The sequence below is a fragment of the Melospiza melodia genome, chromosome 2 (assembly GCF_035770615.1).
Source record: "Melospiza melodia melodia isolate bMelMel2 chromosome 2, bMelMel2.pri, whole genome shotgun sequence".
In the NCBI taxonomy this organism is placed as follows: Eukaryota; Metazoa; Chordata; class Aves; order Passeriformes; family Passerellidae; genus Melospiza; species Melospiza melodia.
The window spans coordinates 112,206,667-112,231,418 of record NC_086195.1 but is presented as its reverse complement, the minus strand read 5'-3'; the positions used below and the strand labels follow the sequence as shown (position 1 = coordinate 112,231,418).

At 42.1% G+C, this 24,752-nt stretch overlaps 1 protein-coding gene across 7 annotated transcripts in view; it reads right to left on the bottom strand.

Moving 5' to 3' along the window:
• Positions 1-24,752, bottom strand: part of FARP1 (FERM, ARH/RhoGEF and pleckstrin domain protein 1) — a 214,472-nt gene that overhangs the window by 23,005 nt on the left and 166,715 nt on the right. For 5 of the 7 annotated variants that reach the window (XM_063149575.1, XM_063149572.1, XM_063149568.1 and 2 more), the window contains exons 13-16: positions 22,961-23,198; positions 8,599-8,789; positions 7,065-7,154; positions 4,770-4,903 (exon numbers count right to left, since the gene is read on the bottom strand). In XM_063149575.1, the coding sequence (XP_063005645.1) occupies positions 4,770-4,903; positions 7,065-7,154; positions 8,599-8,789; positions 22,961-23,198 (653 nt within the window). The remainder of the gene's footprint in view (positions 1-4,769; positions 4,904-7,064; positions 7,155-8,598; positions 8,790-22,960; positions 23,199-24,752) is intronic. The other 2 variants (XM_063149573.1, XM_063149571.1) reach the window with 1 other exon arrangement.

The window sequence follows — 24,752 nt, the reverse complement described above, 5'->3', positions numbered from 1 at the left end:
TCCCCAAAACCGAGCCCAGTGTGCTGGCACCAAGCCCCTCTCAATGTCCTGGTCTCAGGGATCTGCAGAGCATAACCCAGAGGTTTGTACTGCAGCACACACCTCATTTCTGTACACAGGACAGAGACACTTGTGCAAGTGCTCTCCTGGTGCCTCCCCAGCCTGCACGCTGCCTTTGAGGAGGCAGATAAGAACTGCTGCCTTGTTTATATAAACTGTCTGTCAGGCTGCTCTTCCTCAGCACAAGTATTCTCAAACAAAAAATGGTTAATAAATCAACATTTGGCTCATCTTCATACACCTCCCTGAGTGCTTTTTTATTAGAGGTTTTCAATTTTGCTTCCACAAACCCTGATTGCGCCTTCTCCTTTCATATGCTAAGATTAAGAGCCCTTTTTCTTGCAAATTACAGCCACACATTCCCATCTGGTAACACTGAGCAGCAGCTTTCCTCAGAAAGATCTGCAAGTCAAACTAGCAGCTTCCCTGGGAGAAGAGGAGTCTGCCTGCACTTCTGGGAGGTACATAACACTTTTCTTTCCTAGCACATGATAAAGCCCAAAACACAGATTTGTACTACCTGATGAGGGCATCCTTGGGCAGAAACAGCTATCCTGGCTTGCCCCAGCACTGCTCTCCCTGTTCAGTGGTCAGAAAAGGGGGATACTTACGGTTCTCTATTTGCCACTTTCTGTCCTCATTTAAAGAAATCAGTGTGGAAACATTTAATGGGGTGTGGAAAGATGAGCTCAATTATTTGGATGGAAAATGGTGCTTGTGGCCCAAATGAATAGCTTATTAAACAGCTGAGGTAAAAGGAGGAGTAGAACCCAACTCCTCCAAACTGACTTCTCAGATTCAGCCACCCAGAAGCTGATGAAGTATGTCACACTCGGCCTGCACTGCCCACACCTCTTCCTCCTAGCCATAAAATATCCCTGGTCTTGGCAAACAGGAGCCAGCCTAAAGTCACTGACATATGCCTCCCATATTTTCTCCCATCAAAAAGGCTTGCGAGCTCCTGGCCTTGCATCCAAAGCCTTGCTGAGGAGTCCTGGCAGCCAGGACCAGCATCTGGATGCCCAAGTGCCAGATGCAGCTCTTCTGGCACTTGAACAGCCTGATGTGTGCTGTTCCTGCTCTTCTCCTCTTCCCTTCCCTTCCCGTGTGAGGAGGCAAAACCCCATGCCTGCCTGCATCCACCAAAGGTCCTCCTTCCTCTCCTCAAACCACACAGCCTCCAGTGGGGTGTTTCATTTGCTCACAGGAACATGGGCAGCCTCCAGAGCTCAGCACAGCTGGGGCAACTGAGGAGATTCATGGAATGCTTTGCTGGCCTTACAACAACACAGGCAGGGCTGGAAACATGGCCCAGAACATGGTAACACTCATCTTAGGATGCTGTGCAATAAAACCACCAGGAATCTTAGTTTCATGGCCAGAAAGAAACTCTGGCTGAGAAAAATGCACTGACTGCCTATATTCTCCAGCTGACTATTGGTGTCAGTATCAATCTATGTCATACTTACTAAAAGCTGTCACTAGGCTCTGGACACTGAGACATGCTGCTCTTAGGAAATGCAGCACTGAAGAGAAAAATGGTGAACTGTGTAAAGAAACAGATGAGACCTGCCAGAATCTATAGCCAGGTCAAAAGGATCCTGGCCATTAAGGTGTTCTGTAGCAAACAGCCTGCCCTTGATTGCAAATTCAAACACTTCAGAAGCCTTCAAGCAAGCCAGAAATGCTTTTAATAATGCACACAACCTGAGCTTCCTCCAGCCAAATACTAAAAGTCTATAGATGTTTTCACAAGTTAAAGGCATGGAGACATCTAACAACTGTTATCCCCGAGCCCTGTTCTCACCACAGCTCTTTTGCATCAGCAGCAGCTTCAATATGATGCAAGGCCTAAGAGAGCAGGGAATGACCTCCTGTTAGATCTCCCAATATGCAGCATGAAGTTTGAAACAAACCTTAGAGAACTGCACTTGTGCCTATGTAGAGTGAGCAGGCTGAACTGCACTTTAAGTGGATAAAACCCAGCATCCTACTCACTAGGGAACACAGAGGACTGGTTGCAGGAGGCTCTCTCTCTCTCTCACAAGCTCCCACAGCACATGTTGGTAGCTAGGGGTTTCCAGCAGCCTGATGAAGTCCATAACCCCTTCATTCAAAGGCCCTTTTTTTGTAGGACACGTTACCCTCTGACAAATGCAGAACAAGCTCAGGTCTCAGGACCTTCCTCCCCCATCCACCTGCCTGGAAATGTAAGAGCTGACATGGAAGAGTCAGATTTAAATGAGCTGGCTTGAATCCTGCCCACACCTGCCTGCAGCTGTGCCCAGCCAGGCCCATGACTGATTTGCTGGGCAGCTGGGGGTGACCTGTCCTGAGCTGTGAACGCAGCCAGAGCCCTCTGCCTTAAAAACTCCTGGGGCCAAAGAGAGAGGCACCAATCTGGCACTGAGCTAAGTGACCTTGAATGTGCTGCTGAAGGAATTCCCTACCACACTGCCACCAGCTTCTTGGGGATGCTGAGGGGCTGTTTAATTTTGTCTCTCACTCTTTAATTAAACACTAATCTCTATAGGACAGAGTTTATTGCTTGTGGCTTATCTCAGCATCTGTGGCATTATATAGAAACATCAACACCTCCACAATAATACCTGTCAGCAGGGCTGCCTCCTTCCCAAGGCACACACTCAAATCTTGCAGAACTTTACAACCATCACTGTCTACAGCAGGGGTATTACACGAGGTGCATCCAGGCTGAAAACAATGCAGGAACATAGCTGCTCTTCTGTCAAGTGGTTCAGAGCAGCCAGCAGAGAAACCCCAGTGGCCTTACACTAACTGTGGAAGGACATGCAATAGCTGAGCTGACAAAATCAGAACGAGGTGCCCAGCTGGGACACAGTTACCTCAGCAGAATATTTCGGCATAAATTTGGATTGCAAAGTAACTTTGTAGCAGATCAGCACTTTAAATCACTGGGTAAGTGCAGTTAAAATATGGTATTTAGAAGCTTTAAAATTGGGTTTACCACTCTGTGAAACTTTATGGAGAAGCTGAAAATTAGAAGGTTTACTCAGCTCTAAAATAAGCTAGCTGAAAAGGAGAAACAAAGTAAAAACCAAGGAAAGTCTAGAAGTCTAAATACTTTTTCTTTCTTTTAACATCCTTCCCTCCACTTATCAAAATGTCACCTTTCCACAGTAGGCTGGAAGTGCAGCATTATCCAATTTTTGCAAAACATCACACCTGAACAGGAGGTTTGCATCCACCTCTAATGTCACCAGAAGGATATAGGGGATATCTCTATTTCAGCATCTGCCCAGGAGTCAGCACCCAGCCAGATCAGACTGGTCTGACAGAGAGCAGAACTCGGCCTTTACTAACTGCATAAATCTCCCTTTTCTCACCACACACCTTAACCCCAGCTAGTGGGGGATTAACTCCAACTACTGTTAATCCTACACCAAAGTTGAAGAAACAATGAGTATTTTATAACATCCTAAAGAGCCTTCTTGTAACACCTGTAATAAATGCTGCTTAGGGCAGTGCAATCAACACCAGCAGCAGCCCAATGAAAAAAAGAGTGATACAGGCAGGGAGGCTGTGCAGAACATTTCTTAGGAGTAACTATATTAGTTATTATATATAAATACATATAGAAATATATACATATATCTATATCTATCTATTTATATATAAAATACTAGGAGCCAACCCAAGTCCTGGGTGAGGATGTCAGCTCTAAGAGGCAGTACCACATTCCCCTCCTCCCAGAAAACACCTGCTAGTTCTGCAGCTGTGCAGGGTGGGTTTGGACAGCACTGATCTGTGCTGTGCCCCCATTAAATTATCTCAATACATCACAAGAGTTAAACTCACACACTCTGAGACTGTGTTTTTGCTTTTGTTTTGATTCATTAGTTAAAGAGGCACCCGTCTTAATTAAACTGATTAACACCCATTAGGTCTGCCTGCTCTGCTTTCACGTGATTTTCATTGGCACTTTTCTAACTGAGAAGGGAAAAGCTGAGCTCCTAGAACAAAGATAAGTTACAAAAAAAAAAAATGCCTACACAGAGCAGGACAATCTAGTCCAGACAGGTCTAATCAGAGCAAGTAGAAGGCTTCTGCTTATGCTGCTGCCTCTGCTAAGATTTCAGTGGTCAAATGAATTAAGAGCCTTGCCAGGGAAGAATTATTCACTTCATAGCTATTTGTAAAAAATGCCATGTTTTACTGTCAGTATTGTGTTAGGAATAGATAATTTTCAAGCCCAGTGTCCTCTTCCAACACTCCTTCAATTTGTAGAGAGCACTGTAGGTCCTGTGAGTGTCACAGCTGTGATGCTGCAGAATGAGAAGCTGCTCTGTGAAATCCTCCCAGCCTGTACCTATTTTGACAGAAACAGAACCTGGTCCTTTGCCTTTCCCTCTTTATTACTGATAAGCCTTGCTTGCAGCATGATCTTCAAAGGAGCTGCCATGTAGAAACACTGACATTTGGCAAGGGAAAGCTTCAGCCAGAATTATGATCTCATTTGCATATGTCTGTAACTGAGATATCTGAACAACAGAGTTTGTCAAGTAAACATGAACAAAGCACGATTCAATAAACCCTGTCTGTTAATAACCAACATCTGTGACTTTCACAAATTAAGCCTTACAGTAGATCACAAGGAATTAGCAAAAAGGGAATGCAAAAATGCTAAACAGCATGAAAGACTACAGATAAATAACAATCAACAGCCTTACCACAGAGCAAGTCTCTGCTCAATTTCCTTGAGAAAACCAGTGTGAAATTTGTGCAAAGGTTCGAAGTTGGAGAAAATTAGATTTTTCAGTGTTTCAGGCATGCAATCCTCTTTACTCACTGCACTCTGAAACCACTACAAAGGAAAAAAAGAAGCAAAATTATCAGTGGGTGGAATGCAGAAGGTATGATCATTTTCTGTCTTTATGTACCTAACCCAAATACTCCTAACAGCTAAGCAAGGATCTTATTTATCTGGCACTAGGAACACAACCCAAACTATCCCTGACAGTCCTGTGTGCTGAACTGGTGCTTTTATCAGAGATCAGACCCTGCACAGCTGAAAAAGGAACTCCCTTCCCTTTTGCCATCACTGATCAAAACTTGAAAATTCTTTTCAAACCCAAACTGGTTAGTCAATACAAACTGAATTTGCAAATACTGCAGGTGCAGGAGAAAGAGCATTACAATACTTGTAAACAATTCAGTAAAAGTGAAAAAAAAATATGCTCTGCATTTTCTTTTTGCTGAGTTTGTCTGAAATGCCTTTGGCAGGAGTTGGCTCAGTGAGCACCCATGGCCCTGCTGCTGTGTGCACACAGAGGACATCACTTGGCAAAGTGAGCAAGTGGAAGACACTGCTATCACAAAACTGGAGTGGCAGTGACAGGCACTGTAAGGACTGAAACAGGCTCCTGCTCAGCCTTGCTCCAAATTCTCTTTATTTCACCCTAACAGACTATGGGTGACACAAGACCATAGGACTAGGCAGCTTGCCAAGGCAGTAATGCCTATTGTCTTCCACAGGGTAACAGTGCTCACTCCTCACTGCCCTGAGGGGTTCCAGCTATCCGTGGTTGACTTCCAGCAGTGCCTAGAAGGCTGCTGGGACCACAGAACACTGTTAGAGCAGTCTTGCTTGACACTGCATCAGCTGAAGCTGAGCCAGAGCTGGGATAAAAAGCGATCCCTCCCAAGCTTCCCTCTCCCCTGCTTTATCTCAGCACCAAGCAGAACTAAAGTTGAAGCTCATCTACCAAGTCTCAAAATTCATGCACAGCAGTTGTTCCTTTTCCAGCTATGCTGGCTCCTTGTTCACTTTCAGTGGCCTACGGGGCCAGTCATTTGTGGAGCACAGCTGATACAACTGCATGCTAACCACCAGGCCCCATCCCTCTTGGTGATCCAGCAAATTCAAATCTGCCTGCCACAAGAATGAGAGGATGGGGTGGAAAATGGGCTTTAGCTCTGAAGGGTTACAACTTTTTGTTTCTGCTGCCACTGGGTGAAACACTAGATGAGAACAGCATATCTGCTGTTGAGACTGCAGCAATGACTGCAGAACTGTCCCACAGAACCTGGCCTCTTCTCTCAGCAGGCTGGCTTCCCAAAAAGCAAGGGTAGGGAGCAGTGAGGCCACAGCTACCCTGCTGCCTGTAAAAACCATGTTATACTGGCTCTGTCTAAGCTGGGGTGTGATCAGCTGCATCTCTCACGTGGGATCCTGGAACAGAGAAGCAGCTGAGGAGAAAGTGTGTCCCTGGTTCCCAGCTGGTCCCAACACTCTCCCCTGAAGCATGTCCTCCTCACCACAACACTCAACACAGGAGTGGGCAATGCACCTCACTGGGTGATTTAAGAGCTGAGAGGTCTGGAGCTGGCCAAAATGCCATGAAGGGGTTTGGACCCAGTGCCATTCACAGAAAAATTATTATTTCAGACCAGATCTTGCACACATTATTCACGGAAGTGAAATAAGACTGTTGCTGTGTGTGCAAAGATGGCAGCTATTTGCCTTGGTGATTTTAACAATCACACTGATCAGATGCTACAGATGAATGACTCATTTAACACACAGTTTCAATTTCTGAAAAATCAGAGGCATTCAAACAGGTATTCTGCAATATTTCATGTTAAATGGAGGGCATTTAATACGGTAGAAAACATTTATCTGTGCCCCTAAGGAGCTGCTTCAGTTTTAAGAGAAGTCATTGAAAACCCACAGGCATTTTTAGTAATTATAACCACAAAGCATGAGAGCAAGAAAATATAAGTGAAGTGTGTCCCAAGTTCCTCAACCTGATACAGTTCCTTAGTGCATGTTACTAACCACAGAGCAAACCTCTGCTCTCTGATTCTCGTGTTACTTCCTCCCTGGAGGAGAACTGCCCTGCACAGCAAAGAGTAACCTCAGTGCAGAATGTAACAGCAGCACGAGGATGTTAAATGGAGCAGAGGAAACTCTCCCCCTGCCCAGAGTTTCACGTGTTCTGTGAGTCAGGCTCAAGCAAACATACCGATGTGATGACTTCAAGGTCCTTCAGGTATGTTCGCTCTGTGGTGGCCACTTCCTTAGCAATGAAGTAAGCCTTCTCAGTTGGGAACCTCTGTGAATTGCAAGCACATTAGGTTTTCCTCTGCTTTTATGGAGAAAAAAAACTGTAGATAATAAATCACAGAGAGAGTTACAAACCAGTGACCCTTGCTTGTGGTTATGCTGTGACTCATCCTTGCACGTTCCTAAGCCCTGAAGCCCTAAAAGCAACCCTTCCTTGCAAACACAAGAGAACAAGGACTTTCTGTGGGTTTTTGAGAGACTTCTTTTTCTGCCAAGATGATTTCTACTGCTTTGGGGTGCTGATGTTCCTTTCAGTTTATTTCTGGAGCAGGACATGTTGTGAAGTTCATGAAAAAATCCTTTGCAGGATAAATGACCATTTAAATCAAGTGTAAAATTTGACAAAGCAACAAAAATCTGTGTCTGATTATTGTTAAGTTTTGTCATCAGGATGGTAATCCACAGGAAAAATACTTCTGAAAAAAATTCAAACCTGTAAGATTTTCTTGGCTGGATAATCTAACAGTGGGAGAGGGGAAGGATTTTAGATTAGGCTACAGATTTAAAATTTCTTAATTCTGAAGAGCCAAAGGAACCCAGCTGATCTTCCTCTGTGTTGCTTAGGAAGTAAAAATTAAGAAAAAAACTTCCATAGATATTTTTCCTTTGTTTTCTCCCCGAAGACAAATGATGCAGTGCAAACACTGTGAATGCCCTGCCCAGGGAGTCTGTGTGGGCATTTCCCAGTCAGGATGCATCCCCAGGGAACCATCATCAGCTGGTGCACACAGTCACTGGCTGCTCTGTCTTGGACTGGCACACAGAGTCCTGGCTCCATTAACCGAGTCTCGGATTTTCTTCTTCTCAAATTTCCTTCACACATCTTGCTAACTATGCACAGTGGGAAAAGAGATCTTCCTTACACAAACTCCCACTTCCCAGCAAAGCCATCAGAGTTTCTTTTTGCCTCCTGAGATGCTCCAAGACAAGGAGAAAAAACTAGCTACAGAAGGACAAGAGGAAGCTGTCTCACCTAGCAGCAGTGGAGGAATGAGCCAGCAGGCACCCAGAACAGCCCAGCTCACACAAACACTTTATCTTCAAAAATCAGTTTTGGATGTGTTGCTTCCTTATGGTTTTGCTGCAATGATGGGTCTGAGCCAAGCACTCCCAGCTGATTGCTGCAGGCTGTGGCTCAAAGAGAGCATTTTCTACTCCCACACCCAGATGCTCCCAGTGGTGCTCCCAGCAGAGACAGACTGGAGAGCCTGGGTTGGATATTCCCACAACAGGCTCAACACTGCTCCTTTTCTTTCTGTCACCTGGAAATTTTCTCTCCAGTGAGACAATGGAGCTGACTGTTTTGTTACAACAAACTCCACTCCTTAAAAGCAAGTTCAGATTTATAGGAGACCTCATCCAAACAGGAACAACCCAGATTTATCACAACACATCAGAGAGAAGAGAGACAAGGCCAACTTCATTCACCTTACCTTTCTTTTGACCTCTTCCTCATCATCAGCCCTGATGCATGACGGGTCATTCAGCAAAGGGCTGACCAAGGGAGATGACTGCTTGGCATCAGGGCTCAAGTTTGGAGATAAAGTCATATTTGCCACTGATGGTCCTCCTTGGGAATTGATGGAAAGCTCTGAAAGGTGAGGGCTGCCAGTCAGAGAACCTGCTAAGAAAAATGACAAAAGAGAAATCAGTTAGGACAAGCTTTCTCAAGAAAGTACCACAAGGAGTTATAATCTTAAATTACAGTATGTGAAATTATGCTACAAGACACAGCCACCAGGGTCCTCAAACTAGCCCAAATAGCCTTGAAGCCAGAGGAACTGCATCCACTTGCATTCACCATGGGACTGTTAAGTGTCTTTTAGCTGATAAAACTGGCTGAAATTAGTGTCTCTGTAGGGAAGGAATCAAGGCACAGATGACTGAGCTGCAGTTCTTTACTGTGGGAGGGATGAGGCACTAGAACAGCTTGCTCAGGAAGCTGTGGCTGTCCCAGCCCTGGCAGTGCTCAAGGCCAGCCTGCATGGAGCTCTAAATAACCTGGTCTAATGAAAGGTGCTCCTGCCCATGGCAGGGGGGTTGGAGCTAGGAGGTCTTTAAGGTCCCTTCCAACCCAGGCCATTCTATGATTCTAAACATAAACTTAATATAAAACATTTCACCATTGCAATCCACTCTATAGAAAGAGAATAAATACAACAATACAGTAATTGTTCCAGGAGTGCCATTCTTGCCAGCAAGGTAGAACTTCAAACACTCAAATCAGTACTTCATAGGGAACTACAGGACAAGTTAGTACAAATTTAACTAGTTGAGGTCTAGAGAAAAAGGATGACTTTCTACAGAAATGTTGCTGCTAAGATCAGTCAGATCTAACATGAAGGGAGAAAACTACTAGTTCCCCAACTTCTACACACAACACGAGGATGTATATTATACCTTGTAGGTCTTTCCATGCTCCTCTGATTGTTTGGGATGGAAATGCTAGCATTACATTTACATAAGAAAAGCAATACTTTTAATGCACAAAGCATGACAATTTCAGATTTTCACAGATATAAAATCCCATTTCATTTTGGATTAAAAATATTAAAAAATTAGACAATTAGTTACACTTCCATGGATTCATATACACTAGATTAAATTACTGAAATTAGCAAATTTTGTCTTCTGGGAGGCAGCCAGATTAATGACTGCACAGAAAGTTTGCCAAAAATGCCCAGTCTTCTCCCAGTAATCCCCTCCTCCATACATCTGACAATCTAAACCTGTTTTAGAAGAAGAATCTGTCATGTGGAAGAACATTTACAGTCTGTGCCATTTTGGCATCATACATTAAAATCCAACCAAAAAAAATGTGACAAGCTCTTGACTACCACAGCCAACAGGCTGTCTAAGATGAAATGTAAAGCACATACATCACCGTGTATAAATAGGGTCAAATACAATTTACTATCATGTGATTATGTCCTCCCTAAATTATGATAGGTAAATGTTCCTGTTGCTAAAAAAACACAGCTGAGATACTCCAGTAAATGTAATAAAAAATAAATATTATTAGGCCGGTAGTAGAACCTATTTATTTTCTGGAAGAACTCAAGCTTTATTGCTAGAACATGAATGTTTTCCAGTTCCAAAGCAGTTCACGTTTATAAATCATTCCTTTGAAAAGAGAAGGAAAAAACAGCACAGTTATCAGTTTACGTAATCATGACAGTTATGTAGCCTATTAAAAATCAAAGTCAAAGCAGTATTTATCTTCGAAATAAAGGTCTGTATTATTACAGCTAGCAAGAAAGGATTTACCAACAGTTTCACACTAAATCAATGTTCAGTGAAATTTGAGAAAATGCCACAGCTTGTTACACAAATGTCAATTTTATTGACACTAGCACACAACTGTATACAGTATTTTCCAAAGAAATGGAATTCATCATTGAGAAATAGTGAAACAGATTAATAGCAAGGTTGTAAGGTTAAAAGTACTTAACTACATTACAAAAGACATAAGAAAAGTGATATCACCTCAAACGTGGAAACAAAGAAATTCTGGCACTATGCCTGTCATACGACAGCGAATAAATGATTTGCACCTCTGTGAGAAGTTCACAGCATTGTAGTCTAGGAGTTAAATAGCACCTATCTGTGATAGAAAGATATAGATATATTCACATATCTATCTACCTATCTATAATCCTAAAACTAAGCTCTGATGTACTGTAACTTTTATCAGTACAACTCAAGTATTTCAAACTACAAAATATCAAAAGGACAATGAATTAGAAAGACACCCTATCTTACAGTTGGAAGACATTAACCTGGGAAAAGTATTACGGAAAGTATCACAAAAAATGTGCCTGGTGGCTCACAGCACTGTGTACACACCCTACTGATAAAAGTCTCTGCATGCCAATGCACCACTGACATTCTCAAAGTTATTTTGCAGCAAGCTGAAATGCTGCATCCTCCCTTTTAGTACCAATGTGGGCAGGAGCAGAGACCAAACCCAACCACCAGCACCTGCAAGCAAGAGCTCAGTCAGACCCCACCTGCCAATACACTGAACAAGTGAAAATTGAAACTAGTTATAAGAAAGTGGCTGCATTATGAGAGGACCTGAAAATGTCCTTGCATTAGTACATTCTGGGGCCTAATTGCAACCAACACAGCCACAGATATCAACACACTGGATGTTGCTCTGGGAAATGTGGGAAACAAGTTCATTTTGGTGTGAAAAAATCAGTAAGCCATGAAGAAATGAAAATGGAGGTTCTTCCCTCCCCCATCACCAATCAGGACATGTGTCATGCTGATGGGTCATGGCAGTGCTGCAAAGCCACTTTCTCTTTTTCACAGAGGTGAGGAATAAATAACCTGAATTAACAAAGTGTTTCATCTGATCTCCTGCCACAGAAGAGTATATTCATACAGGCTCTACTCATCAACTACACACTGCAGAATATAAACAGAAGCAGAAGGGAGAAGACCAATCCTATTTACAAGGTACTGAAATCCCTTACAATTTGCCCTAAAGGATTCATGGATTGACAAGCAATTATTAGCATATCATTCGCCAAATAGCAAATGCTACTGCACACTGGAGGCCTAAATGGTTTGCAGCTGGTAACATGGAATTGTCTTTGCTCATACTTCAAGTGATTTTTATTTAGATTCAGAATTGGGCCATCTTTCAAATTTAATGGAGTCAGCTGTATACACACAAATCAAGAGAAAAAGCACAAAAGAATGTTTATCTGAGGATTGTTTAAGTGTACACTAAAATTACATCATTGGAGGAGTGGGTAGGAATTATTAAGCATATGCTTTAATTATTTTCTAAGTATGGGTTTAAGAAGAGAAACCAACACTGGTTGATGACACTGGCAAATAATGAGAATGCACTTTACCGTGGCATGCCAGATTTTACCATCAATGCCAAAATACCTGGAGTGATTCTTAGTTCCACTGACACCAGAGAAAAGTGCTGCAGTAGTGAAGGTAACAAAAGAAGCAAAACTTAAGTGAAATCTATTCAAGACAGATTGAAATCTAACTTGGGGGAAAACATCTATGAAACGACAATGGCATTTTACATGGCCACAGGGCATGAAAGTATGGGTTACCCTCCTGGCTTTACACGTGTCTCAAATCTCTCCCAACCAACATACGTATTCCATGTGCTACACAAATAGAAGCCAGCAGCTAGAATCAAATACTTAACAGCTACACCCTTGTCAAAATACACATCAGTTGCTTGCTGCAGTTTGGGGGCAGGAAGGCACAGAGTGCTGGCAAGCTGTGGCTGCCCTGCCAAAGGGACAGTCTGGGCTCTGCCCTCGGCCACCAGAGGCAATCCATCCCACTCACTGTACCTTGGATACTCCTGGCTCCTGTCACACACAGCTGTGAACCCACAGGGGCTGAGGGTGGTGCCCATGGAGTGTTGGGCTGAGTGACACTGCTGTAAGCATGGCTCATATCAAAGGAAAACCAGTTAAAATCAGTACTTTCCACATGATGAGGCAAGTCTCTCCCAGAGGTCAATTCACACCATAGGTGGCCTGAACTGCCTGCTGCCTCTTTGTTGACTACACAGGCAGCATGAGATGACTTGAAATCCCTAGAAACTAACCTAACAGGGGAGCTCCCCTCTTCGTGAGGGAGACAAATGGGACTCAGTGTATCCTGAAGATAATCCTCCTCCATTCCTTTTTTTCTGAAACTGCAGAATAACACACTCAGGCCATTTAGTGTTCTGCATCTACTTCAAAAGGAACAGTTCCCATTCATACACAGTGTTTTTTTAACAGAGAGGAAGAGTATAGAAGTGTTAAGATGCCCATGGGAATGCTTCTTTTCTGTGGAGTACTGAGAAGTGATAATGACTCAGTTATGGAAAGTGAGAGAAAACATTATTAAAGGTGACTGTAATTCTGCTGGAAAACTTCATATACCGCTTAAGTCATCATCAAGTCAACTCTTGAGAGTTTTACTGTTCTCAAGGTTGTTATTATTACTACTAGAAATTAAAAACATATTAAGAGCCAGAAAAGCACCTTTCTCAATACCTGGAATGTTGCAGGGCTTATTCTCTCTTACTCCTACTCTGTGGCTTGCTGTGCAGTCAGGGGAGGTTTGTGACATCCACATCCCATCAACTCAACTTTAATGTCTGATCAGTGTTTTCTAAACTCCAGTCTGGCAGATGAAACCCAAGTTGTTTCCCCTTTCTCCTTGTCATTACTAAGCATTATGAAGGCTCTTTAATAAGAAAGTATCTGACAGAGCTGCCACTGCTGTGGCCACACAGTCAAGCTTAATTTTCCATTTTCAGAGTGGTTGCATAGCTCTAATGTGCATCTAAATGTTTTGGTCAGAAAAGATATGTGGCATGGGGGAGAGATAGCACCAGATGAAGCAGCAGAAGTTTTCATATGCACTTCACCAATCACTAAAGTGATCAGATCAATCACCTCAGATTGAAGAAGAGTTCGATAATGGTGTCCATCCCTTCTCTCCCCAGCTGTGAACCAGGCACAGTCATGCTGCTGAAGAGTTATGGGATAGAGATTCTGCTCTGCTCTCCCTCAATGTAAGAAAAAAATCCCACTGACTTCCAGAAAAGCTTGAGGGGAACCAGTTCATCAAGCTGCACTTCTCTTCCCCATTACATGAATCAAGCTGGAGCAGTGGATACAGTTTGTTAGTTTGAAAAGCAGTTACACAACAGCTGTAAATTAATGTACAAACATCCCTGAATGCAATACCAAAGATTTTGAGGAGAAACAGGAATTAAAAACAAACTTGTGAAGAAATCCAATGTCACACAACTACTAACTCTGCCTGGCTTGAAGAGGAGCTTGCGAGGAAGAAAGGTTCACTTTGATGTCACAGCTGCAAAATGCACGCCCACGGCAGTGAGCAGAATTTGGGAAAATGGTGCACCTTCTCAAGGAACCAATTTCCTCATATTTAGGACAAAGCAACAGCCAGCAATTGGACAGAACAATTAAACCAGTGACAGTTTTACAGCAAAATACCAGTTAGAATGAGTAAAAGCCTTCAGGTACAGGTGAAACGAAAAATAATAATAATAAAAAAATTAATTCCATGCATACACAGTTAAATGGCTTGACATGCTTATAGTCTCATCAGGCTTGGTGTTGGTTTAGTAGCCAGCAGCCTCTCCAGCTGGTAAAGGTCCATGCTTTATTGGTGTGCTGCAGTATTAGACAGCGGTGAGTGTGAAATCAGACAGTAACTGCTGTTGGCCTACATCAGGGTCTCCTCCCATGTTAAGAACAAAGAGTGAGCATTACAGTCTGGGGAGAATGCAAGGTCACTGGGCATCAGCCCTTTGTCTAGCCTTGATCTCTCCAGACAGAAATAGAGCGACCTACAGAAGGTTTTCCTCTTGTACCCAGGCTTAGGGTTAGTTTGCCTTTGTTTGCCTTTAAACCAACACGACTCAGTGCCACAACAGAATTGGAAACCTTCAGCCCCCATGTAAGCTAATGCCACAGCTACTGTCCATTCCAGCAAGACACCTCCCCAGGAGTGCAGTGATCCTGCTTACGAGCACACAGCCCGGATTGCTGCGTGCAGCCTTCACTAGGAATGAAGGGCACTGACTGTGCTCAGTGAAGCCCAAATGCCCTGGAAAAGAGACCTGCTCCCCTCGCTCCCCTCTTGTCTTTTGCTCCCCAGCATGGTGTGGTTTCTTAGCCTGAGAGTCACAACCTGGTGAGGGTTTCCATTAATTCTGAGGCGAGGAGTGCTCCGTGAGGCAGGATCACTGTAACAGGAGGAATCAGGTACTCCAAATACAAAATAGGCATTTCTGCAGTAAAAGGACATTGAGACAGTGCTCCAAACAATGCAAGGAACAGAAGATATACCATGCTTTGAGGATAGACAAAACATTGAAAAGGCTTTTTCTCCCAGAGAGGTACATGCTGACAAAACAGTGCATACAATGAAACAAAAAGTGTTTCTTTTTAAAAGGTATTAAACAAATGACAAAAATGAGAATGAAGTCCCCAGCACTGCCAATCTTAAAAATTAATTTTTACAATTGAGATTTATTTTAAAAAAATCTATGTATGTGCACACACAGAAATCAGGAAAGGGCTGGGTAAGTGAACACTGCCAAGCTTATATACTTTTGTTAGTGGGCCCAGGTGATCTTTTTAGCGGGAAAGGAGAAATACAAGGATTCAGCGAATCAAATATTTTTAAGTGCCTCATGGAAAAGCAACAGACATGAGCTCTAACATTCTCTGAACTAAACAGAAAGCTCTACCTCTGATCTTGCTGAAAACCATCAAAGGCAAAAGCCTACTCTCTTCTCAAAACCAGATTTGCAGCATTTTAAAGAAAGCATCTAATCTAATTTTAACAAGCTTGAAAGCTCTTGAATCAGAAAGCATTCATTTTCCTTCAGCCTTCCATGCTCAGTCCGTGACAGCTGTATCATTACTGCCTTTAGTCTTGATTTTTACCAATGTGTACTGTAGATTTTTATGGTTCTCAGGGGCCAAAACTTAAAAAAAAAATCATCAACGAAAATTACATCTTAAAACTCCAACCATTCTTGAGCAAACTATTTATCATTATGTCATGCAAATTTATGATCCTAAGGTCTTTACTCCCTTTACTGTAATAACACCACCATTATTTACACACATACTTGTGGAAAATGTGCCTGTGAATACATTGCTTAGCCAGGCACAAAGGATTTCCAGGTCTCATAACATTTAAAAGAAAGTGCTCACTGCTTTTAATAACAAACAACATAAACCAAGCTTATTCTACATGCTCTTTATAGAACACAGAATTAGAACAAAAGACAAAACACTCTTTAAAACTGCTACATGTCACCCAAACTAGGAACTTTGCTCATATGATGCCTTTGATTTTTAAGTAGAAATTCTGTATTTAAAAGTATCAATGGCACCACACAGCCTAACCATAGAGGAGGAACACAGAAGACACCTTTGCTCAGGATGCACATGTTGCACAACAATTATTTCCCTTACAAATAAGTAACTAAGATATGTGCCTTTGTCTAGGCATACTTCAGTAACTATAGAAACTAGAGAAACAGAAGAGGAAAAATCTTGCTGATGTCAGTTTCCTAGGATTTAAATTTCCTTCCTTTCTAGAACCTGACAGTACGGGCAAAAATTTTTCCTGACGTAGCTTGACTGAAACCAGAGTCCACTGCTACTCACGTTTGAGAAAAGTTACATACCAGGTGATGTGAGCCTTGGGTCCTCAAGATGTTAACATTGTGCATCTGCCACCTACCATCAGAAGACCCACAACCATCACCACCACCAAGTAGGGGACACCAACAAGCAGCTGGATTTCTGAGAAAAGGACTCTTCTCCTACCACTTGTGTCTGACAGCAGCTAACAAAAGAAAGGCCTACATATTAAAAATTGTTCCAGAAGATTCAATTTCCCTCATATATTTAGGGTTTCTCTTATTATTTTATGGAGAAGAGGATTGATCCCCTAAATTAAGAGGAAAGAGATGAGCTAAAGTATACAGAAGCTGCCTTAGGAAACTACACTATTCAGAGAAAGAGAGAAGCATTACTGGAAGACTAAAAGGGATTTTGGCTTACTTCACTTTTTTACATGCTGGAAGAGAGAAACTCTTTCCTTCACACTCACTGCTCTTTCCAGCTGGTGACAACCATGCTGCTGAATGACAGGGATTCTCCAGTGATGCACATTTCTGTGCACAAGGCTGTGACACCCAACTTCCTCAAACATGTGTGGAAGTCAGGAAAAACTCTGATTAGTAATTCGTTTTTCATCATTAGAAGTTAAATTGCAGCAATTAAAATTTCATTCTAAAGTCACCTCTGACAGCAGTCCAATGGCTCATTAAGACAAATGAGATTAGTTAAACAAACACGGAATTTGACAGAATTTATAGGTCAGGCATCCTTTTTCTGTTAAAGAACTGTTCCAGAAATAACCACACTTCATGCTAATTGCATGTAGATCATAGCAATGAGATCTGAATCACTGGTTTTACCAAAATTCAAAATTGGGTCTGCTTCATCAGTTCAACTGATCAACATAATCCTTGCTCTTTCTACTGGGACTTGGAACTCACAAAAAGAGTGGAAAGCACATTATGCCAAAGGGAACTGCAAATAAATAGGGCTAGATATTTTTTTGTGTGCTTAAGATGTTTTTTATTCTTCTTCTTTTCCTTGTCTTCCTGGAGCTCCCCAAAAGAAACTTCTAGTGATTACAGAGACTCTGTGTTTGTGGGCTTATCATGGACTGAAGAGGACAGAATTTAAAACATCTCTGCTTCTTAGTGAAGAAAAGAAAGGGGCTCATAAAGAGCTTTTAGATCTGTCTCATCCATTTTCTATTTGACTTTCTCTGGTCACCACCAAGTACTTGCATGTACAGATAGAGAGGTCAGAACAGGAACTTCTGGCATGAATGCTCTTGCTTCAGAATGAACAGAGCTGCTTCAACTAATAAAAGCCTCGCTGCAAACAAAAACCTTTCCTACAAATATTCAGGGGAGAAAATACAGGTCCCGAAGAAGTCTGGTCAAGTAATACTAGACCCATTTAGTGAACTAATTCACAAAACATTGGTTTTTCACTCTTTACCGGGTTCTACTGATTACATTCAACATTACCAATGCTGCTCTGTGAAGCAAATTCTTTCTAGTTTTGCATGCCCTTTAATCTTGAAGAAAACGAATAGACTGATATAATTTTTTAAACTATTGATATGCAATTCTTTCATTATGCTCATATGCCTATAACTAGCTCTGTATAGCTCATATAAGGGAAATGAGAATGGAGCAAACCTAAAAACTTTCAGTCACATGTTGACATTTTTTACCTATGAGAATTTCTCTTTAGTTTTTCTTGATATAACTTGTATTCAGTGGGCACTGCAATGGTTAGTGGGGTTGTGCCTGTTAGGCAGGCTGTAAGCCATGGGTGACATGGCAGCATTTGGTGTAAATCATCTTCAGAGAACACTCCTCTCTGCCTTATACAAGGAGTATGTTTGCTAGGGGATATGGACTTAAACCGTAAACAGGGCAGTCTAGGCCATTCAGCTATCAATTACCCAAAGCTTCATACCTGGAATATCCTATGTAGTTCTTGGCTCCTACAACAACTTGAAAACTAGATTCTAGGAAAGGCTGTCATGAAAAAAAAAAATTCCAGAAGATCCCAAGAGGAGATCACAAATTTGAGCTGCTGCTGAATAGGAGAAACCTCAAAATTGTCTGACATGACCTTCCACTGCCATTGTAGAGCATGGCTGATTGTGGTTAAGTAGTTGGAATAGCAAAGAATTAATTTAATTAAAATGAGGGCCTTTTATCCAGAGATTGCCTAGATCTGCACATTATTACGGACAAACCCCTAACTGCTTTTGCAACTCACCTCCATATTTACCCAACTACATGGACAGAGCTGAATTCATCAACCCAACAAGAGGCTTCTTCCACATCCTCTGGAAAGACAGGAGATGGGTGATGCAGAACTATACAGTTCAGACTTGACATAGATGCTCAATCTCACCGGGACTCAGCGGCCTCATCTGTACCAACTGCCTAAGGATATCTGGGCACTTGGTGAGTTTGGGACAGAAAAGTCCATTATTGACAATAAAAATTTTAGAATGGTGAATCAAAACTACCATCAGCCACATTCTAAAATCTACTGGAATTGGTGGGAGAATCTGGTAGTTACTCTGTCTGTAACTACTTGCTGTACTTGAGACAAAGGTATGCTTAGATCCCTGCTGTTGTCCTGTGTATTCCGATTGATAAATGTTTGTTAATAAGTGTATTCAGATTAATAAATAAAGAAACAACAAACTAGAACTGACAAGCTCCTCTTGCCAAGAGCACTTTGTGAGCCAGGACAAGAATTCCCCCACCTCATCTCATTTGCAGTCTTGCCCTAAAGGTTTCTGCTCTTTTTCTGCAAGGTCCTTTTGATTGTCCCACAAAAACAAATTCCCAGATGAACTCTAAGGGGCCTGATCCTATTTAAAAATATAAGTTTAAAACTCCTGTCTCGCTTCACCATTCTTGGCAAGGGCTCAGACATGAACCACATGTCTGGTGGAGGAATTTGGCCCACAGACTGCTTTAATTACAACCTTGTCTGCTGATATTGAACGGAGCTTCACTGGCATTAGAATGCTGCAGAAGTAATTAATCCTAAATGAAATTATTTCCTATGTCATTTATAAACTTTACTTCTTTTAACTGGAAGAATTCCATGTGTTGAAACAACAACTACTTCACCATTCAAAGCTGAAAAAATGCCAGAAGACAGAAAACTCCTCATATTGCATTTCTGAGGATAATATTGAAGTGGGAAAAGAAAAGCTGTTGAGATACTTTATTAGCAACTAGGCTAACTCCAGCTACCCAGTGGGTCTGTTCTTAAAAAGTTTAAAATTTAATGTCTTTGTAGGCATATGAGAGAAGAATCAGGCCTGGAAACAGTATCTGAAAGGATGCAAAATAGCAAACACTACTTATAAAATTTTATATTCATTTAAATCCAAAGTGAATGTGAAATCTTTTTAAAGTAGCAGAAATGACTGTAAATCCTTTTGTGGAAAATCCATTACCTGAACTCTAATTTTACTGGCTAATGAAGCAATTAATTCATCTGTCCTGCTATTACTTTACTTTATACCTACTGATACTTTTCCTGCACAGGCAATAAAAAATAAATCAAAGGAAGAGTCATGCACCCACTCCCCCATGCTCACACTATTTGCTGATGCGAGCTTCAACTACTTATATTTCATCTTATAGATTGTGAACTTCAAGGCAATTATTTTACAGCTATTCTAAATCCAAAACACAAACCATCCTCTTTTAGAATCATATACAAGCAAGCTTCTCCCTAATTATCAATCTCACTGTTTGTAGACTCATGCTTTTAACTACAGGAATAAATGAGAGTATTCCCTGTCCCCAAAATATCAGTATCTAAAGAGATGCTTTAAATGATTCCTGTTCAAGACTGAGATATCTAATCTCTAAGAAAACCAACACACTAAAGGAGGTGAGGGAGTTAATACTTATATTTACATAAAGATATATTTTACTTTCAAACCATTATATAACAACACATGTCTAACTACTAGGTATATAATAGGTATATTTTTAAATATCCTTCATTCAGATTAAACTTTGTTAAAGTGTGCATAGACCAAGACATTAGAAAAATTAAAAAGACCTCTTATTTTATAATTTCTGTAAAAACAATCTTGAAAATTTTTATATTGTCTAAATTTACAAAGTCCTTTAGCTTTTTCATCAGTACTTATGTGAATGGATTAATCATTGCTGCATGCATGAACTGCATGATGCAGATCACTGAGAGTGACCTGCAGTTCAGTCAATGCTGTTGTTCATCAGTTAAAATTCTGGGATTTATTTTCATTCTTCCACAAGAAAAATATATAAAAGTTAAAAATAAGGCCAATTATAAAGAGCACACCTTGTCTCCCAGCACTATTAACTGTAGAACAGTTTCCATAAAGAGGACCTTACATCTGGATTTTCTTTCTTAACTTGGAGAAACTAACATCAGATTTTATTAGGATACCCTAATTCTCAATAGTTCTAGCCTGTGAAAAGGAAGTATACACAGAATTAGTCTCTTTGTCCTTCTGCCCATATCCACTCTATGGATAGAACAGAAGACCATCACCCTGAAGCACAGTTACTCCCATCATTCTCTTGTCAGGGGATGAAAAATTTCTGAGGTGGCACTACTAAAAAAGAAGCCTATGACAGAATAATTTGATCCTGCACAGATAAAGATTTTTTGTGATCAAAGCAAAAAATAAAACAGCCACCATCTCCAAAACAACCACCACAGAACTTGGATGTCTCTATAATAATTTCGCTGAAAGTATAAGCAATTAAAAAAATTCTTGCAATATATCTTTATATTTAACTGATAAAGGATAGAAAGGATTGCCTTGCAAGTAATACTCATATCACTCTTCATTAGAGCTGTTTTGATCAAAGTCTTTTTCACTTGAAATGTATCTTTCATCCTGTTCTTTTTTTTGCCCAAGGAAGAGTTTGGCATTTCAAAATCTCCATCATCAAATCACCCTGTTTAACCCACTGAAGAAAAAGACAATACTGAAATTTTATACATGCCTCATATGTACCCTCAGTTCATCAGATTACAAAATGAGTTATGAAGAAGAGTAGATCAGACACATTCTTGCTATGAAAAAAAATTCCAGCATATTTCAAGATTTCAACAAGTCCTGGTCTTGAATATCAAGCTGCCTGCATTTGGCTGCAATTTTTTTTTCTCCTAACTCTGTTGAGGCACTCGTAAGTTGCTCTCCTTATATGGAGAGAAGAAGATTGTTACAGACATATAAAAGAGCACAATGTACCAACTCGGTTTGATTGTTTGTTTTGTCAAAATAACTAGTCAAATATCAAAGCAGCTACAACATGTATCTAAAACAAGACTTCACACAAAGAAGAGGAGAGTGTTATTAAGTCTTAGGGAGGTACCTAAATCAGTAACTATTTTCCTCTCCTCCTGCCTTTCAGAGGAGATGCAAACTGTTAAGCATCACTCAGACTTATTGTGTTCTAGCATCCTTTCCCTCTGGCTGGCCTGTACAACAATAATGTCTGAAATAGCCCATGCTACTTGAAATTATCACCAGCCACTCATCATGAGCCCCAGGAGATGCAACCACACCGCTGAGCAACCACAGTATCCCCTGGTCTCACACACACTGGTGCCTAGCAGCTGAAGACCTTCACACCATCTTCATCACTGAGGCCAACAGACACATCCTCCTCTACCTCCTCATCCAGCTGAAGGCTTCCAAAGGAGTACTTATTTCTAGGCATGGGAGAGGAGCTCAGCACAACGGGGTTCCCAAACACCAGGGGGTGAGTGAAGGGATTAATGACTTCTGAGTCAGAATCACTGGATTCTGTCCCACTGCTGGTGGAGCCCTCCATCATCTGGATGGCAGCCATGTGATCCATCATGCCACTGGCACGCAGCGACTGCATCACTGGGCTCTGCTTTGACTGTGCCCCAGCTGCCATACCATTGGCCATCATCTTGCCTTCTGGAGAAGACATCTTAGCCACCCCACCTCCTTTGCAGTATCTCTCTGATCTATACTCCTGCCCAGGGGTTGAGGATATCTGGCTCAGGATAAACGGATCTGTAACTGACTTATTGCACAGATTATGGGTTTTCTGTGCTCGAGGCCGTTGAGAACTTGGAGAATATCTGCAATAGCCATGGCAGTTAGTGGCATGGCTGTCCTCCTCCCCAGTCCTCACCCTGCAGTCGTGCCCATTTTCTGAGACATAGCCCTGAGAGCCAGTTCTACTCAGGCTCATGTTAGGGCTGGACTCTTTGCTGCTGGGAGGCAATGGAGTGGCCAGCGGGCTACGGCTTCCCGGCCCTCGGAACATTTCATCAACCAGAGAGCTATGCCTTGGCATCCTGGGGCTTCCCCCCGTGTAGAAGGAGAGATTAGCTGTGTTATCATCAAGGTACTCTTCAGAGACATACTGGGAAGACTTTAGAGAAGCTGAGGAGTCCCTATATCTAGGTCTATTGCGATTTTCGTCTCTGTAGTGAATATAGGCACCACTGGTCAAATCACCCTCATAATTGTCATTTGTTTGGGAATATGACCGGGTTATTTGTCCTCTGAGGAGATCATACTCGCTATCTACATCACTGCAGTCAATGAAAGGAATGGAGGTGCTGCTGCCATGAGCAGCCCTGGAAGCTGGACCTGTGCTTGGCTGCTGTGATTGAGGTCTGTTCTGCTGCATCCTATCCTTAGCAGGCTCCTCTTCTTCCTCCACTGCTGAGACCACTGCTCCATCCACCTTTCTGCCTTCCTTTGGACTCTTCTTCAAGGAAGGGCTCTTGTGCTGTCCAGTGTCTTCTGTTGAAGATTTCAACTCCTTCCCTTGCCGGCAGCTCTGCACTGCTGCAGCATCATTGCTGTCTGCATAGGCTCTAGCAGTCTGGAAAGATAAGAGAGGGAGGGCAAGGGGGACACAAAGGGAAGGACAAAAGGGGAGGGAGGGTGGGAGGGGAGAGGTTTGGGAGGGATGGGAGCCAGAGGGAAAAGGCTGCATGTAATTACACACCAGAACTTCACATCTATAGCAACATAGGAGTCTCTTGGAAAGAAAAAAGGTAACCCAAGCCTTAAAACAAACTGGAATTAACAAAAAAAAGAAAAGAGGTTTCTTATCTGGAAGAACAGAAAAAAATCATAGGCTAAACAAGGGAAAAGAAGGCATACAGTGCAGTAATAATGTAAAAAGGGGTATTTGAGGAGTTTCCATGCTCTAAGGCAGCCACTAACACTCTAAAAGCATCAACCAGTGCACATTACACTGAGAACCTGGAGGAAAAGATAAAAACATAAACCAAATTCTGCATAGCCTACTTAGACACACTAAAAAAGTCAAGTGTGGGCTTTTGAGCACCCTACATTCACTCCCTGGAGCATAGCTGCCACTGGCTCATACGCTGGCTTTTCTGCAGACATCTGCCCAGCAGCCATGCTCCATCTACCTGAGCTTGTCTCAGCAACATTAAAATGCTACAAGCTATTTGAAATGGGCTCTATCTATAACAAAATTCTCTAAAGTTCCTAAATTTGCAGAAAGGAGAGAGCCTGTGAATATCAAGTGAAAGTGATGCATAGAAGGTGAAGGTTCAGGTAGCATTCTTACATACATTAACCTAGTAGCTTGCTCCTGACATTTTAAACTCTACCTAACATAAGGTTATGTGATCAAAGGTTCATCTCCACAGAAAATACTGGCAAGTGGAGAAACCACAACAACCAAGTCAGGAAAATGAAGCTTCCTGACCTGTCTCCTCTAGAGGCTGTCCCAGGAGAGCCGTCAGCCCATATGTTGTGTGTGTTTGGGATGCCAGCAACTGGAGAAACCAGAGCCAAAGAGTGGAAGAGGGTGAGGCCGCTGGCACTGTCTGTGCTTGTGGGAGTGCTGTTTTCTGAGTTTATATGTGTGGCCATGTGTTCATGCTCTGTATGTGTGCATTCACGTGGGTGCCTAGAGTGAATACATGCTCAGCCCCACTGGGACCTGGGAACCTGCAGCTGCTGCAGCCTCACCACTACTGACTGGGCTTTTGGATTTGTGAACTCCCAGCACACAGCAGCTATCAGCATGAGATAAATACATATGGTATCTGCCAGACGTAATGGCTTAGAAGGCCAGAGGTGCAATTTTTCTGAGGAAATAATTGTTCTCTTCCCTGGTTAATACCTGGTTAACACTAACCTAACACCTTGAAACTGGCAACCAAGACCTCTCAGCAAAGAACAGTAATTACACTTTCCCCAGATGCAATAGCCAGCTACAACCAAGGGCCCTGGCAGCAACACTGAGGGTTGCAATTTTTCAGATGGTCATTAGTACAGCTCAGACAAGCTCACTATTTATATCTGTCTGCTTGTCTGAAAGCAATGCTGTTTCACTCAGCAGAACCTAAAGCTTATGACACCCAGGGCTCCTTAGCTCCCAGCTAAATGGTAAGCA